The 17,751-nt window shown below is 41.8% G+C and overlaps 2 protein-coding genes across 4 annotated transcripts in view; one reads left to right on the plus strand and one right to left on the minus strand.

The window, feature by feature from the left end:
* The window catches only part of atad2b (ATPase family AAA domain containing 2B), a 72,554-nt gene extending 65,955 nt beyond the window's left edge, over positions 1-6,599 (plus strand). For both annotated transcript variants that reach the window (XM_035678625.1, XM_035678626.1), the window contains one exon: positions 3,054-6,599. In XM_035678625.1, the coding sequence (XP_035534518.1) occupies positions 3,054-3,095 (42 nt within the window). In that variant the 3' untranslated portion in view covers positions 3,096-6,599. The remainder of the gene's footprint in view (positions 1-3,053) is intronic.
* Positions 6,600-6,894: 295 nt separating this feature from the next.
* LOC118340742 (kelch-like protein 29) overlaps positions 6,895-17,751 on the minus strand; it is a 194,566-nt gene continuing 183,709 nt past the window's right edge. For both annotated transcript variants that reach the window (XM_035678867.1, XM_035678868.1), the window contains exons 14-15: positions 10,845-10,989; positions 6,895-8,390 (exon numbers count right to left, since the gene is read on the minus strand). In XM_035678867.1, the coding sequence (XP_035534760.1) occupies positions 8,207-8,390; positions 10,845-10,989 (329 nt within the window). In that variant the 3' untranslated portion in view covers positions 6,895-8,206. The remainder of the gene's footprint in view (positions 8,391-10,844; positions 10,990-17,751) is intronic.

The following is a 17,751-nucleotide window of genomic DNA, read 5'->3' on the forward strand; positions in this document are numbered from 1 at the left end:
AGCGGAGAGCAGTGAGCCAGGTGGTGCTGCCTGTCGACGGGGCCGGCTGTTGGTGGAGGGGAGGGCGGCGCGTGTCTGGGTTCATTTCATACTGCCAGCCTAAATTGGTGTTTCCAGAGCAGAAATGTCAGCTCGTTTGGCACGTGTTTTGTTTGCCTGTGTTTTCCAGCACACATCTCGACTCCACAGCAGGTCATATCCTTGTTCCCCCCCTAGAGAAAGCAAAAACATGCGCACATACACGTATGCAGGGTTGATGCTCTGTATGAAGCCATTTCCACTTACTGTTGCAACGCATGGTGTTTGTGTCTACGTTGCAGAGATGAGTGAAATGGAGCATGTCCATATATTTGTCTCCTTTACTCTCCTCGTCCTCCTCTGGGTATGGCTTGTCTCAGTCTTGCGGAAGAGCTGACCTTTTAGCAGATGGAGTGGACTGCACCCTGCTTCCAGTTAAAGCCAGGGGGACCATCTCTGCTCTGCACACAATAACATGCCAACTATGTTCCTATCTACAAATTGGCTTTCATATTGCCCTAGGCCTAATGTTTTATTTTGTCCGTGTCTCAAACTGCAATTTAAGACTTTGTAAGAGCCTTTGACCTTTAACCCAAATTGGTACCAGAGCTGTACATGCCCCTGCTCCAGTTAGCTCATCATCATAAAGGTCTGTTATCTCTCTGCTTATTTAAATGTTTGTTATGGAAAAATTGTAGCCTGCAGATCTTTCACTATACACCTTTTGGCTTACTTGTGTATCAAAAGTAGTAACATCGGGGGCAGTGTCGATTGCAGAATTGTTCCTAAAACACGCTGGATTTCTAGGATTTTGATTGTGCCTTGTTCTTACTCATGCAGATAGGCAGTAGAATGAAGATGGGTTTGTCTCAATGTGGAACAGTCACGTAAAGACAAAACCATCATAAAACAGGCAGAGAAATCAGTTTTTCACACTGACAGTAGCCTTTGTAGAACAGAATGCAGTGCACCCCAAGCCTTCATCGTTGTGAATCTGTTGTCAGTAGCTTGTGAAACAACACCTTCATCCAGGCACAGCACACAAAATTGTTCTCTTTCGTCTCTCACTTTTTCTTTTGCGGTAAAAAAAAAAATAAAAAATTGCTGCAATGTTGTTGTTTTTGCTCACCTAACCTACACGTACACACTGCAGAGAGCCCTGTTCTCCCAAGGGTTGTAGAAAATTTGATCTGGGAAATGGAGGAAATCAGTAACTGCGGTGAAAGTAGATAAGACAAGTTCAAAGAAGGCAGGTACACCAAAGTAATTTATAACACCTTTGTCACAAATGGGTAGAACATCACAAATTGATGACATCTTAACAGTGTAGAGCACACAATGCTGGATTTCTCTTTTTGTGCATAGTGTTGATGGACCCTCGGGGAAATTAAACTCCTAATTCTGCCATTACATATTGAGCGCATAGGAACTAAACCTCTCGCTATGCTGGTGGACTTCTGCTCATGCACGAGAGAGAGAGACACACACACACACACTAACTTTATGTTAGTGAGGCAGAGGGCAGGTGCTGCGGGGGCTTGTTATATTGTGTGCTGTGTTTAAGGGATAACAAGGTGATAGGCCTCCAGGAAGATAGACTAGAGATCACAGAGGTGCAAAGCAGCAAGACGGCATAGAGCCTATTTGCGTGTTGGTGTGTGGGTGCGCAGTGAGACACGGCAAACAGACGGGTGTTAAAAGCATCGATGTGTCTAAACATGGGCTGTGCCTGATGAGCTGAAGCTTTCAGGGAGTTTTTCTACATTAGTGACTTTTTTATTCATTTGCACGTTAACTTCACTTTTCGTACCTTCATTGGATTTTACAGCTTGTGCGACCCGGTGTTGATAGTTGTGGGTATGATGAAGTGCCAAGTGTTTAATTGATGTTATAAATGGAACTGGAACAAAAGCGTCAGCCCTACAACCTTTTTAAATAGATTCATAATAAATGGAAAATATGTATAAATATAAAAATATAAATATGTTGGGTATAGTTTATTATATCTCGATTGTGAAATGAATAGCTGGCCAGCGTGGACCCTTGGATTCATTTTACAAAGGACTTAATCACCTGTTAAACCTTTTTTTGTTTTGGTTTGTTTTGTTCATGAGAGGATTGCAAATGGTGTTTTTCATCAGAGGTTAGCTAGTGAATTCAATGCCATATTACAGGAAACAAAAAAGTGTGCATGAACATTGCATTGAGGTCAACATTCCAGACATTCAGGAGAGTTTCTAATGTGATGGTTTTCAAAGGAGGAAACAATGAATACTATATTAGAAATATAGAAAATAACTTCTCTAGACATCTCACTAAATCATCTAAGCATTTCAAATTTGATGAGCTTAGGGGCTCCACGTATCTCGTATTTTCTCTAATGACTAAAGCAGATATTCACATTTAAGAACCTGAAACCACTGACTTGTTTTTTATTTAAAAAGATCTAATCATTTCAACTTTAATGATGTTTATGTCTGGGCAGTTTGTAGTATCTGTTAATAGTTGATAATTATGCGCAGCTATTTGTGCTATTTAGTCATGTTGGTGTGAGATGCAAAGTTAGCGAAGGATGACTGCCCCACCCTGGAAAAGTTTACCTTACCTTGCCTTTTACTATTAAGTTGATAGTTTTGAACTTTTGTTGTAGATATTGAAATTGGTATCTTGTAGCGGCGTCTGTCGCACTGACTCAGCCATTCAGATGAGAGAACACACACAGTGTAACATCTTCGAGGCATTAATCATGGTCTATTGCAGGCTAACATTCATCTCTCTTCCTCCAGCTCTGTTCTGATTTAGTCAGTGTCAAATTCTGCTGTTTTCATGCTGAGAAAAATTGCCTGTCTCATTCGAGCACAGCTTTGCTTCATTTTACATCATTTATCATGGTGAAAGCTGTTGTTTGCTGTGGGAAATTTCCAAGTAATATTGAAACCGTAGTGCACAGATGCTTTATACACACATCCAAGTTTTCTGTGTTGGTTGAGACTAAGCAGTATGTGTCTGTGTGTGTCTCTCTGTTTGCTGCGCAGGAGTTGGAGGACAGAATTCAGCATTTTGATACATTCCTGTGAGATGGAGAAGAATACATATCAGGTAGATCCTGAACAGCCTGGGACCACAAAGACACACACAAACTGAGTAAGAGAGAAAGAAAGAGAGAGCGTGAAGGAGCTTCTGAATCCAGCCCTCAACACAAAAACACACGGAGAAAAAATCCCTCCTCATGCTGGGAGGGAACACGACGAGGACGAGGTTGAGGACGGAGACATTCAATGGTGCTATCGTCTCAGGAACCTGGCCAGATCCAGACCCACTCTACACAACCAAACTCGTGGAGGTGTGTCAGTCACACACGCGCACACACACCAACGGTGACGGGCAACCCTGGTGCTACTCGGGTGCTATTCTAACTTTTATCCATGCTGCTCTTGGGATTACTTCTTAACTTGGATGACTAGCAAAACCAACAGATCGGGTGATGTCATATCTCAACCTGGCTGCTCCTCGCTGGAGCACAACACACTCACACACACACACACCCTGACACTTGGGTATGCATGCATTTCTACAAACACACCAGAAATGCACGCACACACACTCACACACACCCAGATCCTCACCAGCAGAAGTGTGAATGCAGAGCTAGGAGATGAGGACAGATAATGTTCTGAATCACTGAACTACATTGCTGAGCCCATCTTGAGCCCTCGAGTGGAACGCTTCGTCATAGGCCAGTTGTCACCACGCTATTATGCGGCTCATTTTTTTCTGCCATTTTAGCTACTTGATTAATTCAATATCTGAGCCACCGTCAAGGATACTAACCCAGAACAATAGTTTACAAAGAAGTTTTAGTGGGAATACAAACCGGTTGAGGGTTAGCGCAGCAGGACTAGAATCGATTATGTCCTCTTCATTACAACGGCCATCAGGTGCGGAAAGCTGTTAGCCCCCGTCACTGTTCATCATTCGAAACATTCGCTCATAGAACACCTCTGACATTCACAGTCTTAGCAGAATGTCATGTCCTGAATAGTTTGTGTGGTAGCTGAGCCCCCTTCCTCACTACATCAACAGTCTGAATGTTTTCCCTCCCGCTCAAGCTGTGCCAGCCAGTTGATTTTCCTACCGACACCCCAGCTGAGGAACTGGAAGCAGTACAATTTGGAACGTGTCTAGAGTTTGCACTGCCTAGTGTGTGCCTTATTTAAAACCTCATATGAAACTCTGATATATTAAGCAGGATTCTTTTTTATTAACTTCTTGTGAAAATAAACAAGCTCCAATTTGGGGTGGGTCTTAACCACTGAGGGGCACAGTGACCTTCAAGCAAAAAAATTTAAATAAAATCTCAATACCATTTGGTCAAAACACATCTTTGGTATACATCTCCAACCTCAGCCAAAAAAAAGTCATTAACAACCTTCAAAAATGTGAGAATTATGAAAGGAGTTTCAGATAATACTTACCTTCTGTGGCTGTGTCGGTGTCTGGCCAGATACATCTCAAGCACTTGAAACGTTGTTACGATATTTAAATGTATTCTCACCCTGTTAAACCCAGACCTGTTGGGGAGGTCAGTCTCCACCTGAGCAGACGGCAGGTGTAAGAAGAGGTTGACAACACCAGCTTTTCTTCAGTTTTTCATATGCAAAACATAATGATGCGAGTCAAATGATTTTATCGTGCCAAGCGTTATCCCACTCCCTCAAAAGGTGCTGACATAACGGTGCCTGTTCACAGGAATTCTGTTTCGACTATGAAAATGTTCTGTTAGATGGTCCTAACAACCTATGTATTATGTTGTGTGTTTGATAATTATTTTTTACGTTTTTTTTTATACAATGCTTTGCTTGAGTTGAGATTGTTTTGCATTGGTTGTGAATCCATAATGAACAAGGCCATTCTAGGCAGTGCCCGTCACTAAGGTGTATAAAGCATTACATGATTTTATTTTAGTTTTTTTGTCTCCTTTCAAATGTGCGTACCGACTTAGTGGAATAATTTCCTTCTGTTTTTTTTCTCAACACCAGACAAGGGAAGCTGGATTCTAATCTGTGGCCAACATAGTGTATGTTTTCTGACTGCAGTAAATGAAGGTATTTACTGAAGCTTTATAAAGGTTTTCATGGCATTTTCATGGTTTGGGAGATGCCATGTTTTGAGCAGGTGTAGACTGGAGAAGGCCCTTCTTTCTCTCAAAGCACTCTTGTCCAATCCTCAAACCTCTTGGTGCAACTCTGACCCCAGCTCACCTCTGCCTTTTCTCAAATTCTAGGTGACAAAAGCAAAGACCATATGCAAACTGGCAATGACAGGTTAGCACTTGGACTACTGCAGAGAGAAAAACCAACGCTACCTCAGCTTAATTTATTTTAATGCGAAAACTGTTTACTGGGTACAGCACACAGTATTTTTCTCCCCCCGAAATACTGTTGCAAAATCTACAGTACCATCAAAGGTTCCAGATCAGTGCAACCACGGCTGCTGCAGTAATCCAAGAGTTGTTTATATCTCTCCGATTGTTATGCATGTTTGCATTTGAGCCAGATGATGATTGCATACATTTTAAGGGTATTTCACAGACCGTATATTTTATTCTATTAGTTTCAGTTTCATTTCTACTGTACCTTGACATTGAAGAGATCATCCTAGATCTGCTCCTCTTTCATATTCTCACCACATACCTTGTTAGAAGCTATAGAGAGCAATTTCTGCCTCTTTACACATCTATTGCCTTTTTTTTTTTCAAATTGTTTTTGCAGATCTCATCTCATGATCCTAATTATTTATTAAACGTTTTACACCTAATATTCAATAAATTGTCTTTTTGTACGTTTGAAATTTAACAAATCGGGAAGCGTCGCGCGTCCGTTTTAACAATTTTGCTGAATTGCGTAGCGTTTGTGTAGCAGGTTTATTTGGCGTGTACGGGGGAATAAAAGGGTTTACAGGTCTCTCAGGTTCAACACGCGACAACATGCCCTTTCAGCTTTTTTTTTTTATTTATTTCAATGTTCTGGTGTTTTCTTCGTTAAAGTGGTTACAGACTGTGGCATACTGGAAAAGACTAACATTACATTAGGACCGAAGTGATATTTGAAGGAAACATAGTGTCCATTTAGTACATCCCAGGAAGTGAAACAGGACCAGACTAACTTTCTTTTAATGTTTTTCACTTTGTCTCCACTTTCTGCCAAAAGAGTTATTTTTTATGAATTTAAAAACACAAATAAAATATGGGTAGTTAAATGTCATACATTGTGATATTCCTTTCTTACTATAAATTGTAGCCAGTTTGGACTAACAACCAATTTTTGTCTGGTAGTTGAGACTACTTAGTCCAGTATGCAGAAGGAAAGGGTTTGTTCTATCCTGAATTACTTTGTTCTTCCCTATTTTTCACAGTTTATTTAGTCAAGACTTTCCATAGCTTTGTCGATTCTGTTTGTTTGTGTATTTTAACACACCTGTTCGCAATTGTTACTTTAGTGTAAGTTATATTTGAAATGAAACATTTACTGTATTTCTCAAATAAACTGCTGTGATATACTTGAATAAAGGTTCAAACTGTACATTTCAAGTGTTGATTTTTCTTACTGTAAATTCAGACAAATGAGAATTCCACACATGTATTTTCAGACAACCTGTAGAAGAGCAGAGCACATTATTTTGAAAGCTTATATGTGAAACCATTTATTTGCTTAGTTTTTAAAAATCACACCTTTGTATTTTTATATGCCAAAATCAGAAGTCCGTACTGAGATGTGAAAAAGCAACTTACCCGTACTGAGTAAAGCACTTCTACACTATTCAACACCTAATTATACTCCTGATTCATTAGTATACAAAAAAAAGACATGACACGTGTTCATGTTCTGGTATATGTATTAGGTTTCAATAATAACAACTGTTAATTTCTCCTTTTGGGTACAGATTTACAGACATACCGTTTTGAATCCAACCTAGAATTTTTTTTTCTAAAAACATTTATACAGAATTGCCTTCAGGTTTTAAAATATACATATTTCCTTCCTGTATTTACAGAATTCCAACCCCACATCATTTTGTGGGTTGCAATGAAACACATTGTATAAAACAAATAGAAGGTGGGCCATGAAAGACAAAAAAAAAAAATGAATCAACAGATTCTATGGTAACAGTCATGGGTGGTTATTGTGCTTTTATCCGGAGGAACTGTCCCAACTTGAACTGATCAGACATCAGCGGAAGGAGGAATTCTCTCTCTCTCTCTAAATGTAGCGCTGTCTTTATCCCAGAGAGCAAGAGCGTATGAATCAAAGGGAGGGGGGAAAAACAGGCAACTCACCCTCCAGATGATATCTCAATCAAGCTGGAATTGCACTAGAACAAAGAAGAAAATAAAGATTTTCTCTTTTTAAACCCTACCCGACCCAGATTTTTTTATAGCTTTTCCGATGTTTAGCAAGTCATTAATAGAAACGGGTTACACAGAGTTCAGAATCTGTTTTTAAAATTACCTCATAAATCCACTCACAGTAGGAGTTCACTTCCTGATACAGTGGAGAGAGAAGAAACTCGTCTAACCCACTGATAAAAAGGAAAACAGTCGATGAATTCCTTTCCTTCACTTTTCCTCCTGCCCTGTAGATGTCGCTATACCGAAAAACACGCCAAAAAGAAACTGCTCCCTAAAAAAAGGACTATGAAACCTACACCTGTCAAACATAATTCTCAAAAACGGGACATAAACCAGAAATGGCTTTCACTGCACTGAGTCAGAGTATAGTAAAGAAATAGGAAGGTGGTGAGTTTACAGAGATCTGGAAAAAAAACAACAACAGAAAACCAACGATGACTTCATCGAAAAAACAAGGGGTTAATTTACTAAGAGGGTCCCTGTGCCTGTTGGATGGGAGGATGAACTACTACCATGATACATACAGTACTGGAGGTTAGGCATCGTCACCTGACATGGCTGAGTAGTTAAACATGAGTACATTCTGCACAGGGCTTTTTTGGGGGGGGAGGAGGGAGGGTCAGGTAACAAGGTGGATGGATGCTGGCGTCAAGTCCAGAGGTCGCTGACCGACTGGCCCGGCCCTAAGCTGCCGTCGCACATCGTCCCACAACCGGAGCTCAGCTGGTGTTTGGCGTCGACCCAGTGTGATCGGGTCCCGGCCACCCCCCCCCCCCCNNCTCAGCCGCTCTGAATGTACTTCTTGATGACCACGCAGCCGTGTCTGAAGAGCGGGCAGGGCAGTGACTGCAGGAGCGTCCAAGTGTTGGTGCAAGGGTCGAAGGTCTCCATGTTGCCGAGGGCTGGACCCTCGCTGCTCACGATGCCTCCTGTGGCGTAGATCTTCCCGTCCAGGATCACAGCACTGCGTGGGCAGACACAGAAATGTTGTTCAGTTCATTTCTTTTTAAGAGTTAGAAACCTTAAAGGAATAGACTTTTTAAGAGTTAGATGTGAAGATTTATACCTTGCTCTCATATCTGTCGGCTAGTCTGGCTCTTTGAAATGGTAACAATATCCGCCCATCAGCACCTCTACAGCTCACTATTGAACGCAATGTATCTCGTCTAATTTGTTTAAACTTCCAGGCATTTATGTGTCTTGACTCTGACCAGTGGAAATTCCACAACTTACTGGTTGCAGCCAAGAAACTGAAGGGCACATAGGATTTTCATTAAACCAGACTCTGCTGTTGATACCATTTATGCTCTGCATGTTTTCAGCAGTAGCCCTTTTAATGTATTTACATTGTTACGTCTCTATAAAGTACTTTTTATCTGTAGTGGAGGAGTCAACCATGAAGGATAGGATGAAGGATGCACAGGAAAACGATGCATGTTATTAATCCAGCATTACTGTTTAGAATTGTATTCTTCTAATATGAGTCTCACTGTTTACCATCCACTCGCTCACAGCCGTGTCAGAGCTGTATTAGGTTACTGCTAATACAAAACCTGCCTACTGCTGCTGCTTCAAATTAAAAGCACTGACTGTTAGGACCAAATAGTAATGAGAGAGAAACTGTCAGGAAGATAAGTGGGTGAAAGCAAGTGTGAGCTAATGTGGCTTTGATACTAGCTAGCTATGACTCACCGCAGCAGGGATATTGTTCTTATTGTTAATCATGATAAGACAACAAAGCCAGACAGAAGACAACATCGCCATAAACACGCTGATTGTCGCGCTCGGGGCCACGCCTGAGATTGGTTGACATAATTCACACATGCTCTCAACATGCCCAACAAGGTTACTTTGTAAGGTAAGAAAAAAAAAAACCCACACACATTACATTACCTCTTGAGGGCTAGAGAGAAAACTAATGAAAAAGCAAATATCTGTACAAATGTGCTCATTTGATATGAGAAACAGAAACAGGAGTTTGTGTGCGGAGAGGATTAAAACTTGGGCTGTAAGCTGATTAGGGCTTTGTACTCCTATTGGGGTTTGGAACGATCTGCATTTACATAAGGTGCACGCTCAAACACACACACGTACGCATACACACAGAGAGCGAACGACATGCAGTCCTATTGCACAAATTCACAGCACAGTTGGGACTGAAAAAGATTATTACATAAAGCCTAAATCTACTCAGAGAGAAAGCCGCACAGCTGATCCAAAATGGAGAGAGCGCAGGGCAAAGCCTGGAGCTGCTCGTCCTGATAAACGGAGGGGAGGTGCAGGCCTGCAGAGGGCCGGACGCAGCAAGGGGAGAATATCAGCTCTCTTGCACGATGACCTGCTAGACCTCATCTTGTGCGCAGGAGCATGCACTGTAGATAGTGCTGTTTCTGAGTATTTGTGTGTTTCTCTTTTGGCAGCTCTGTGTGTTTGTTGTTTCGCCCTCCTTCCCCGCGCCTCTTCCTCTCTCGTGTGTCAGACTTAGTTAAATGTAGCAGAACAGCTGCCTGGCGTGTGCTGCTGCAGCTTATCAATAACTCTGACAACATGATTTATGTTATACATTCTGCACATAAGATCACTGTCTGTAATTGCTTCCCAAATGTATTTCGAGCATGCTTTCCTTCGTTCTCAGCTTCTGAGGAAAAAGGGAAAAAGGAAGAGGAAAAAAAAAAAAGGGCTCGGGCCCAGAAAACAGTGGGTTCATTATCCAGCAAACTGCATACCTCAGTGGCTCGAGCTGACTGGGATATTAGGATGTGATCCCACTGTTGTTAATTTTCATTTATCTCCCTTTATCAGCAATTACGTGTCCACAAATGCTATGAAAGTTACAGGTGTGGTACTGCCTTTTCTTGGTTTTTTTTTTTAGAACCCAAACATTACACCTATGTGCAAATAAAAAAATAAAAAAAATACAAATGACTTATATGTCACAGGTTTATCTCAGAATAAAATAGAGCGCTTAAATGCTTTGAAAGAAAGTTGATTAAATCAAGTAGAGTCTCTAGAGACGGATTTCTTTTGTTTCTCTCAGCATGACAGGCAGCGGCGTTACTGATCAAGCAATTTTAAAAAATCAAGCCCACAAATTAGAAAGCAATTTCTCTACCAAGAGAGAAGTTTCACAACCTCAGTGCATCGTGTTGGAAACATTGTCAGCCCACAACTGGCTTTGTTCAAGTTTTAATTAACTGGCCTGAATACATTTTCCCTGTGCAACCGTTTACCCGTCTTATGACACAAAGACTGGCAGATTACTAATAAACTTGAGTTTTACATATTTTTTTGAGGCTGTGTAATAATGGAGTGTTTTTTAAAGCTTCACACAAAACAGACCTGCAATTTGAGCTTTTGAAAAAATTCCACATTGCGGGCTTAAATTACACGTGGCACTGCTACATTAATAATCTCTTACCTGCAGAACTGCCGAGAGTGATTCATGTTGGGACCGGCCTTGATGTTGCCTTTGTCTGGGTCATAGATAGTGGTGGCTCGAGCGTAGGCTCCTCCCAGGATGAATATAAAACCATTTAGACTCACTGCAGGGGCATATTTGTTATCTAAAGATATGAGAAGAAGAGAAGGAGAGAGAGGGAAGAAGGGGAGGAGATTTTTGTTAAAGAAAACACAGAGCTATTGTTTGAATGTCACTCTCACACAGCAGAAATTTCCATTCACTATAATGGCATCAATTTGTTTTTTCATTTTTTCCCCAGGCTGCATGCAAAAATCATCATCAACATTCTCCTTATCACTTTACAGATGTGCCATTCTCAAGATTGCTTTAGAAAAAAAAACCCAGAATGGATGACAAACCAGTGAAAAAGCGGAGTTCATAAATCCTTGTGGCTTTATTGGGTTCTGCTCAAAAATATGTTTGGGCTTGGCAGCAATATAAAGGAGTTACCTAAGTCCCCAATAATTCACAATTGCATTACGCCCTCTGGCACATCTATAGATTCACACAAAAAAAAAGAAAAGGAAAAAAATGCTGTGCACATGTATTGGAAATACATGAGTGAACAGGTGGGGTACTGCTCACTGTGCATACTGTATAATTCAATCTGATACAGTATACAGCACATGAGGAAAACAAAGGCATTGGAGCAGCACCGCTGTAGAATTATAGATGATGGGGAAACAAAATGAAACAGTGGTTTGTGCGGAACGATGCCATTGGAAACCTGCAGCTTGCAAGCAGCGGCCCTGCTGTGTGGGAAGAGGAAGTGTATTTCAAACTCAGAGCAATTTCTCTTGAGCAGACTGCAGCTGGCCAATTTACAAGCAGCATGAATAATGCACAGACACTTGGCCGTGAGCCGCTGTCCTCGCTGTTTTCTGCCACAGTGGACGGACATCCCTCACTGGAGACAGGCAACAGGAGGAGTAACGGCTGACGCCTTAATAATGGTGGTGGAAACCCTAAAAGCTTCTGTTGTGTAGTACACTCCCCCCCCTCTGCCTTTCAGCTGCTGAGAGCAGTCCGACATGTTTAATTAACAGGTCACCTCTGGAGGCGAGAGGTGCTTCTGCTGCTCCTCAGAGTGACACTCTGAATGAGCTGCACTACATTATGCTTTCAGCACTACACTTCAACTCGTAATGTTCTGTAACAAGACCAGGGGCCAGATACATAAAACTCTTTTTAGATTCATGACTAATACTGTGTTAATGCACAAAGACAAAAATATACAGACCCATTCTTTTTCAGCAGATTTATAAAGCCGCAAGAAGCACGATTCTGTTCTATAAACCTCAATCACATGGATGTAGAAACGCCCTTAAACATCTGTTTGCAGATCTATTCTGGAGCCCCGCTCCAGCTCTCATTAGACCTGTCAGTGAGAAGTGCACTTACACCGATTGTGTAGCATCAGCGACATTCTCCAACGGCACCAAAACAGCTGTCATTAAGCACGGCTGTGGCTATTTATAGCACCCGTATCAATTCATCACATGTACCTGTAAACCATCATCATGGTGATATCTCAATCATCATTATTAGGCAGAAGGATGATGAATGATTCATTTCAGCTTGTACTGAATCACACAGAGTGTGAAACCACATGAAATGAAAAGACCATTTCATAGAAGGTTCAAATAAATCATCACACTCAAATCATTTAAATTGAAGTTTATAAATGTGCATTTGATTGACAATTTAAAGAACGCTGTGTAGACTGCAAAAATAATAATAATTAGCGAATAACCTAAACCTAACCTTTTTACTCTATGGTTAAATCTCTCACCTTATATTTAATCTCCTTATTAATATCACCTGCAGCTGTCTCAGCTAAAACTTTGTGTGCTCCTAGTCTGAAGTGCACATGAGATGCGCACATTCCTCTTATATAAATACCAGTTTATGAGTGGGAAATGGCGTATTCATGGCGTTTGTGATATCTGGCCCATGGAGGCTACAGCCACCTGATGATGGGGATAGTGAATCTGCTACGTCAGGGGATAAGTTAATTGTGATTCATCTTCTCGGGACCATGAATGTATGTACAAAATATCATGTCAAGATATTTCAGTCTAGACCAAAGTGATGGACAGACAGGGAGACATTTCCATCCATGGCGCTATCATGGCAAAAAAAAAAGAACACTTCTAGCCTCTAAATTACATCATGCAGTTGTTTCATGCGTTATATGACCATAATGCAGTCATTTACACGCACTGAAATCCAATCTGAACTTCCACTGCAACCATCTGAGGCGTCAGCTTCATTTTCTGCCCTTGAGAAACAAGTTGCCACTGATTGGCCCTCCTCACATTCTGCTTGACGTGTTTATTTTCTTCTTTTACCTTCTTCATCTCATTGATATGCCACTGCCTGTCTTCCCGAGCGTTTGTGTGTGTGTGTGTGTGTGTGCGAGCGCAAGCGTAAGCGTGTGTACATGATGTTTTGTGTTAGGTCCCATAAACACAGAACACTCATTTCTCTCTGCTCGGCGCCTGAGGCAGAATAATAACAGGATGCTCTCAAAGGAAAAACCTTTCTCTCTTTTTACCCATAGAAACTCTCACCATTGCTTACTGCCTCTTTCTCGTGGACCCACCGTAAGCAGCGGGTTTGCACGAGTACCAGGCAGGTATATCGCATTCTCATTTGGCAAGTCTCAAAGGACTGCTGTCAGGGTTCAACATCTCTCCACCACTTTGCTTCTGCTCCTATCCCCTGGCCTTCGACACAACCAAAACGAGCTGTTTCTCCTTAAACAACACCAAGATACAGTAAAGAGTACACAAGTATTGTCTGTGTCAGCTGAAAACTTTCTAATTCTGAGAAGAACCTTGCTATTCTTGTTAGTTTCGCAATGGATTTAGTCTGGTTTCGCAGCTTTGAGGCTAGAAAAACTCAGCCAGGAACCCACAAATGACCACATTCTACATAAAAAATGAATAAAAGGATGGGAGAGGAGAGAAGAAAAAAAAAGACAGCAAAACAAGGTTTTAACACGGCAACGGTGATAGAAGTACAGCTGTGCCTGCGGGGCAACACGGGCTGACGCAGCCTCTCACACTCTGATAAAACAGCTTAGTCACCAAGTCTGGGACCCCTCGGGCTGAGGTCAAGGACAGGAAACGAGTGAAAACACACACACACTTACACAAACACACAGCTATGATGAAATTTGTGGTTGCTGTCAAAACAAACACCTTGTTGTTCCCTCACATCCTTTCCTATCTGATTCCTGCATCAACACGGCAGATATCTGATTCTATAAAACCGGAACACTACCGCAGCGATAACACACACACACACACACAGATACATCACAACTCACTCAATTATACCAACACTGTATACTGTACAGATCTAGATAAGACTGCTCTCTCTGATAAAGACTCCAAACAGCAGTCGTCATCGCAAATCTGCGGCATTACAGTGGCGTGGAAATGTGCGGTCAGTCACAGGCGGCGGAAGATCAGAAACAAGGAATAAAACAAGACATTCTCCTCCTCGAAAAAACATGGAGGACGAGTTGTTGGGTATCCTCTCCAGCTTCCTGCATTCCGCCAGAGAGCACGGGGGAGCAGGAGGAAATAGGACAAAGAAGCTTCAGTTCTTGCTGCCAGAAGCTTAGATAAGATTACAACAAGGTAATTGGAGCAGCAAAAACTTGTTTCTTCTTCACACAATATCCTTTTATGTGACGGAGAAGCTTTTCAAATGACGTACCAAAACAGCGGAGGGGGTGAACGGGGATGATGTACTTTAATTCAGAATGATGGAGAACAGATGGAGGTGGGGGGGTGACTCGTCTAATTAGGTAGCTATGGAAACACTCCATCTTCTCCACCTCTCTCGCTCTGACACTTTGCCCTCCTCTTCCTCCACCTCCATAATGGCGCTCTCAATCGCTGTGGCTGCTGGGCTGATACGTCATTTTGTGCTGGCCATTGTTCTGCTGTCAATTTCCCGATAGAGCAGTCTGGGAGCAGCCGTTCTGCTCTCGGGTCCCTGGAGTCGACCAATCAATGGAGACCTGTCTGTCAGCAGGGGACGTACGCTGGGTGAATACTGGATGAAGGCTGGGAGTATGTTGTGTAAGCGACTAATGTTTTAAAGGGTTACTTTACCCAAATTATGAAAAAGCATATTTTCTCACTTGAATCTAGGGGTTAACTTACCATGCAGATAGTTTTTAAAGGCCCTGAAAACTTTCTCAATCATTTTCTTATCATGAGTGATGGAGTGAACACACAGTTCTGGTTATTTCATGTGAGAATTTGTTTTTCTCAGTTATCTGTTCGCTGCTTTGAAGAGGGCAAGGCTTCCTTTGGGAAAAACGAGGTGATGTAATCTACTTCCATGACAGCAACATTTGAATTTGAGTTGGCGAGCAGTTTAGTTACTGTAAATCCAATCTGATCAAACCACACACACCAGTTGAAGCAGGTTACCTTTTTTAAAGTTAAACTTACTTACTACTGTTAAATTGCACCAAAAGATGTTGGTCTTTAACTTTGATTTAGTCATGAATATTTCATGTTATAGAGGAATAATTAAACTCTAAAGCACAGCTTTCTGGGACTTTAATTTATGTTCCCACAATAATATGGCAGGTGAATGGAATTTGAAAAAATATTCACCAACACCTCGTCATTCATTCTTCCAGAGTCACTGTTACTCTACAGAACATACTGTGAACAGCTTTTGTAGGGGTAATTTCTTTAGTAGAAATTAATTCATAAAGGGCTTTGACATAAAAAATAAGACCATGAATCTACAGTAATGCTGTCAATCACAACTACACAGAGCTGAGGCCGATTGGAATGTCATTAGTTTCGCAGGTATTTGGTCATAAATCAAAGTATTGGACAAACGGAAATTTTGGCCTGACATTGTCAGTAGATGGAAAGTCAGGGATCACCAAAGTTATTACAACTCATGCTGAGGGAAACCTGAATGTTATGGTTATCCATCCAATAGTAGAGATATGTTCGGACAAAAGTGGTGGACCGGCAGACATTTCTATCACTCAAACCATGCAGCTGGCATGACTTGCATTTCTCATGATTTTAATCAATGACAAAATGCGTTACAAAAATAAGAACCACTATTTCTTATTTATGATTGACATCTGCTATGTTAATGACATTGGACTGGTCTGATTGAGTAAGATTAACTGATGAAATCATGTGGGAGATTCACCTCCCTGAAAAGTAAAAGTAATGGTTAATGGTCTGTACTTGTGTAGGGCGCTGTATACTACATTCCACACTCATCTGTCCACACACATTCAAACACTGGTGTCAGTGGCTGCCATGCAAGATACAGACACTAAGCATTCAAACACATTCAAACATCAATACGCAGCATCAGGAGCAATTTGGGGTTCAGTATCTTCCTCAAGGACACTTCGACATGCAGCGAAAGGAGCCGTGGATCGAACCGCCAACCTTCTGCTTTGTGGACCACCCACTTACCTCTGAGCCACAACTGCTCAAAAGTACATTAGTACACAAATGTTTTTTTTAAGACATTAAAAAGGTCCAGAGTGTAACATTGAGGAGGATCTACTGGCAGAGATGGAATATAGTATTCATAGTTATGTTTCATTAGTGTATGATCACCTGAATATAGGTTGTGTAATTGTTGTGTTTTCTTGTAATGAGCCATTTTTGTCTACAGAGGGTCTACAGAGGTTGCCATGTTGACCCGCCATGTTTTACAGAACGGAAAAACCCAACACTCTAGAAAGGGGCCTTTCATGTTTTTGTGAGTTTCACTGCCACCATAGTTTCTCCTACACACTTGAAAAGGGAGGGTGGAGCAAGGGGGTTGTAATCTGCAACTACACTGCCAAATGCCACTAGATCCAACACACTGGTCCTTTAAAGTTTCAGAAATAAAGAAGCTGATCGGGTGCAATGATTTGAATGGGTTGTGAATCTAACAAAACATTTTACGAGGAGGCATAGGATTGTAGAAAATACACTTACACCACACTGCCGTATTATGTTGCAGTATGAAAAGTGAGGTTGAATCACAGAGGTTTATGGATTTTCTGAAATCAATCAATGCACAAACAAAATTCCTTTCACCTCTATTGTGCTGTGGTGGAGGCAGAAATTTCACAGAAAGCCTTGGCATTATGGTTATTTGGGTGAACTGACCTTTCGAGGAAAGCGATGAGGCTTCATAAATAGTTTACTTTACTTTACTGCACATGAGGGGACTCAATTATGCCCCCATGTTTCAGTAGGTATACTGCTAAGGAGACACATAAATTGAAGACAAAGGAAGATAGAGATGAAGCTGCAGAGACACCTCGCATCTCAATAGACTTGTTGAAGGGACTATTTTTGGCACGAGTAATATTATTTTTCACTCTGCAAGAGATAGGAAGTCAGTCCTGATAAGTGTTTGTGAAACCCATTTGCAGTTCATGCGGGAGACGGTCCATGCAGAGGGATAACACACCGCACGCACACACACACACACAGCCGCTCATCTGTCAGGGTGTAGATGAGCCTGCGGTCCTGACAAGCAACAGCCAAGAGATAATGGACGGGTTTAGTGCTTCCTGTGAAATTGGGCCGGCGATGATTTTAGTGAGCCGGTGGGGAGCGCTTCTCGATCCCAAACCCTCTGCTCCCTCCCCATCGGCCTCTCTCTAAAAATCTTCGTGTTCATCCTCTCTCCTTTCCTCTCCCTCAATTTCTCCTCCCTCTCTTCATCCTCGTCCTCCTTCTCACCCACCCCCGCACCCCCCTCCCCGTCTCCTCACAGTCTCTCTCCAGCACCGTCCTTATCGCACTGACACAAATACAGCTTGTGTGCGTTTCTGCTAGGGCTGTGTCGTCTGTGT

This window comes from Morone saxatilis, unplaced genomic scaffold (assembly GCF_004916995.1).
Source record: "Morone saxatilis isolate NCDOM2014 unplaced genomic scaffold, NCSU_SB_2.0 Contig7, whole genome shotgun sequence".
In the NCBI taxonomy this organism is placed as follows: Eukaryota; Metazoa; Chordata; class Actinopteri; family Moronidae; genus Morone; species Morone saxatilis.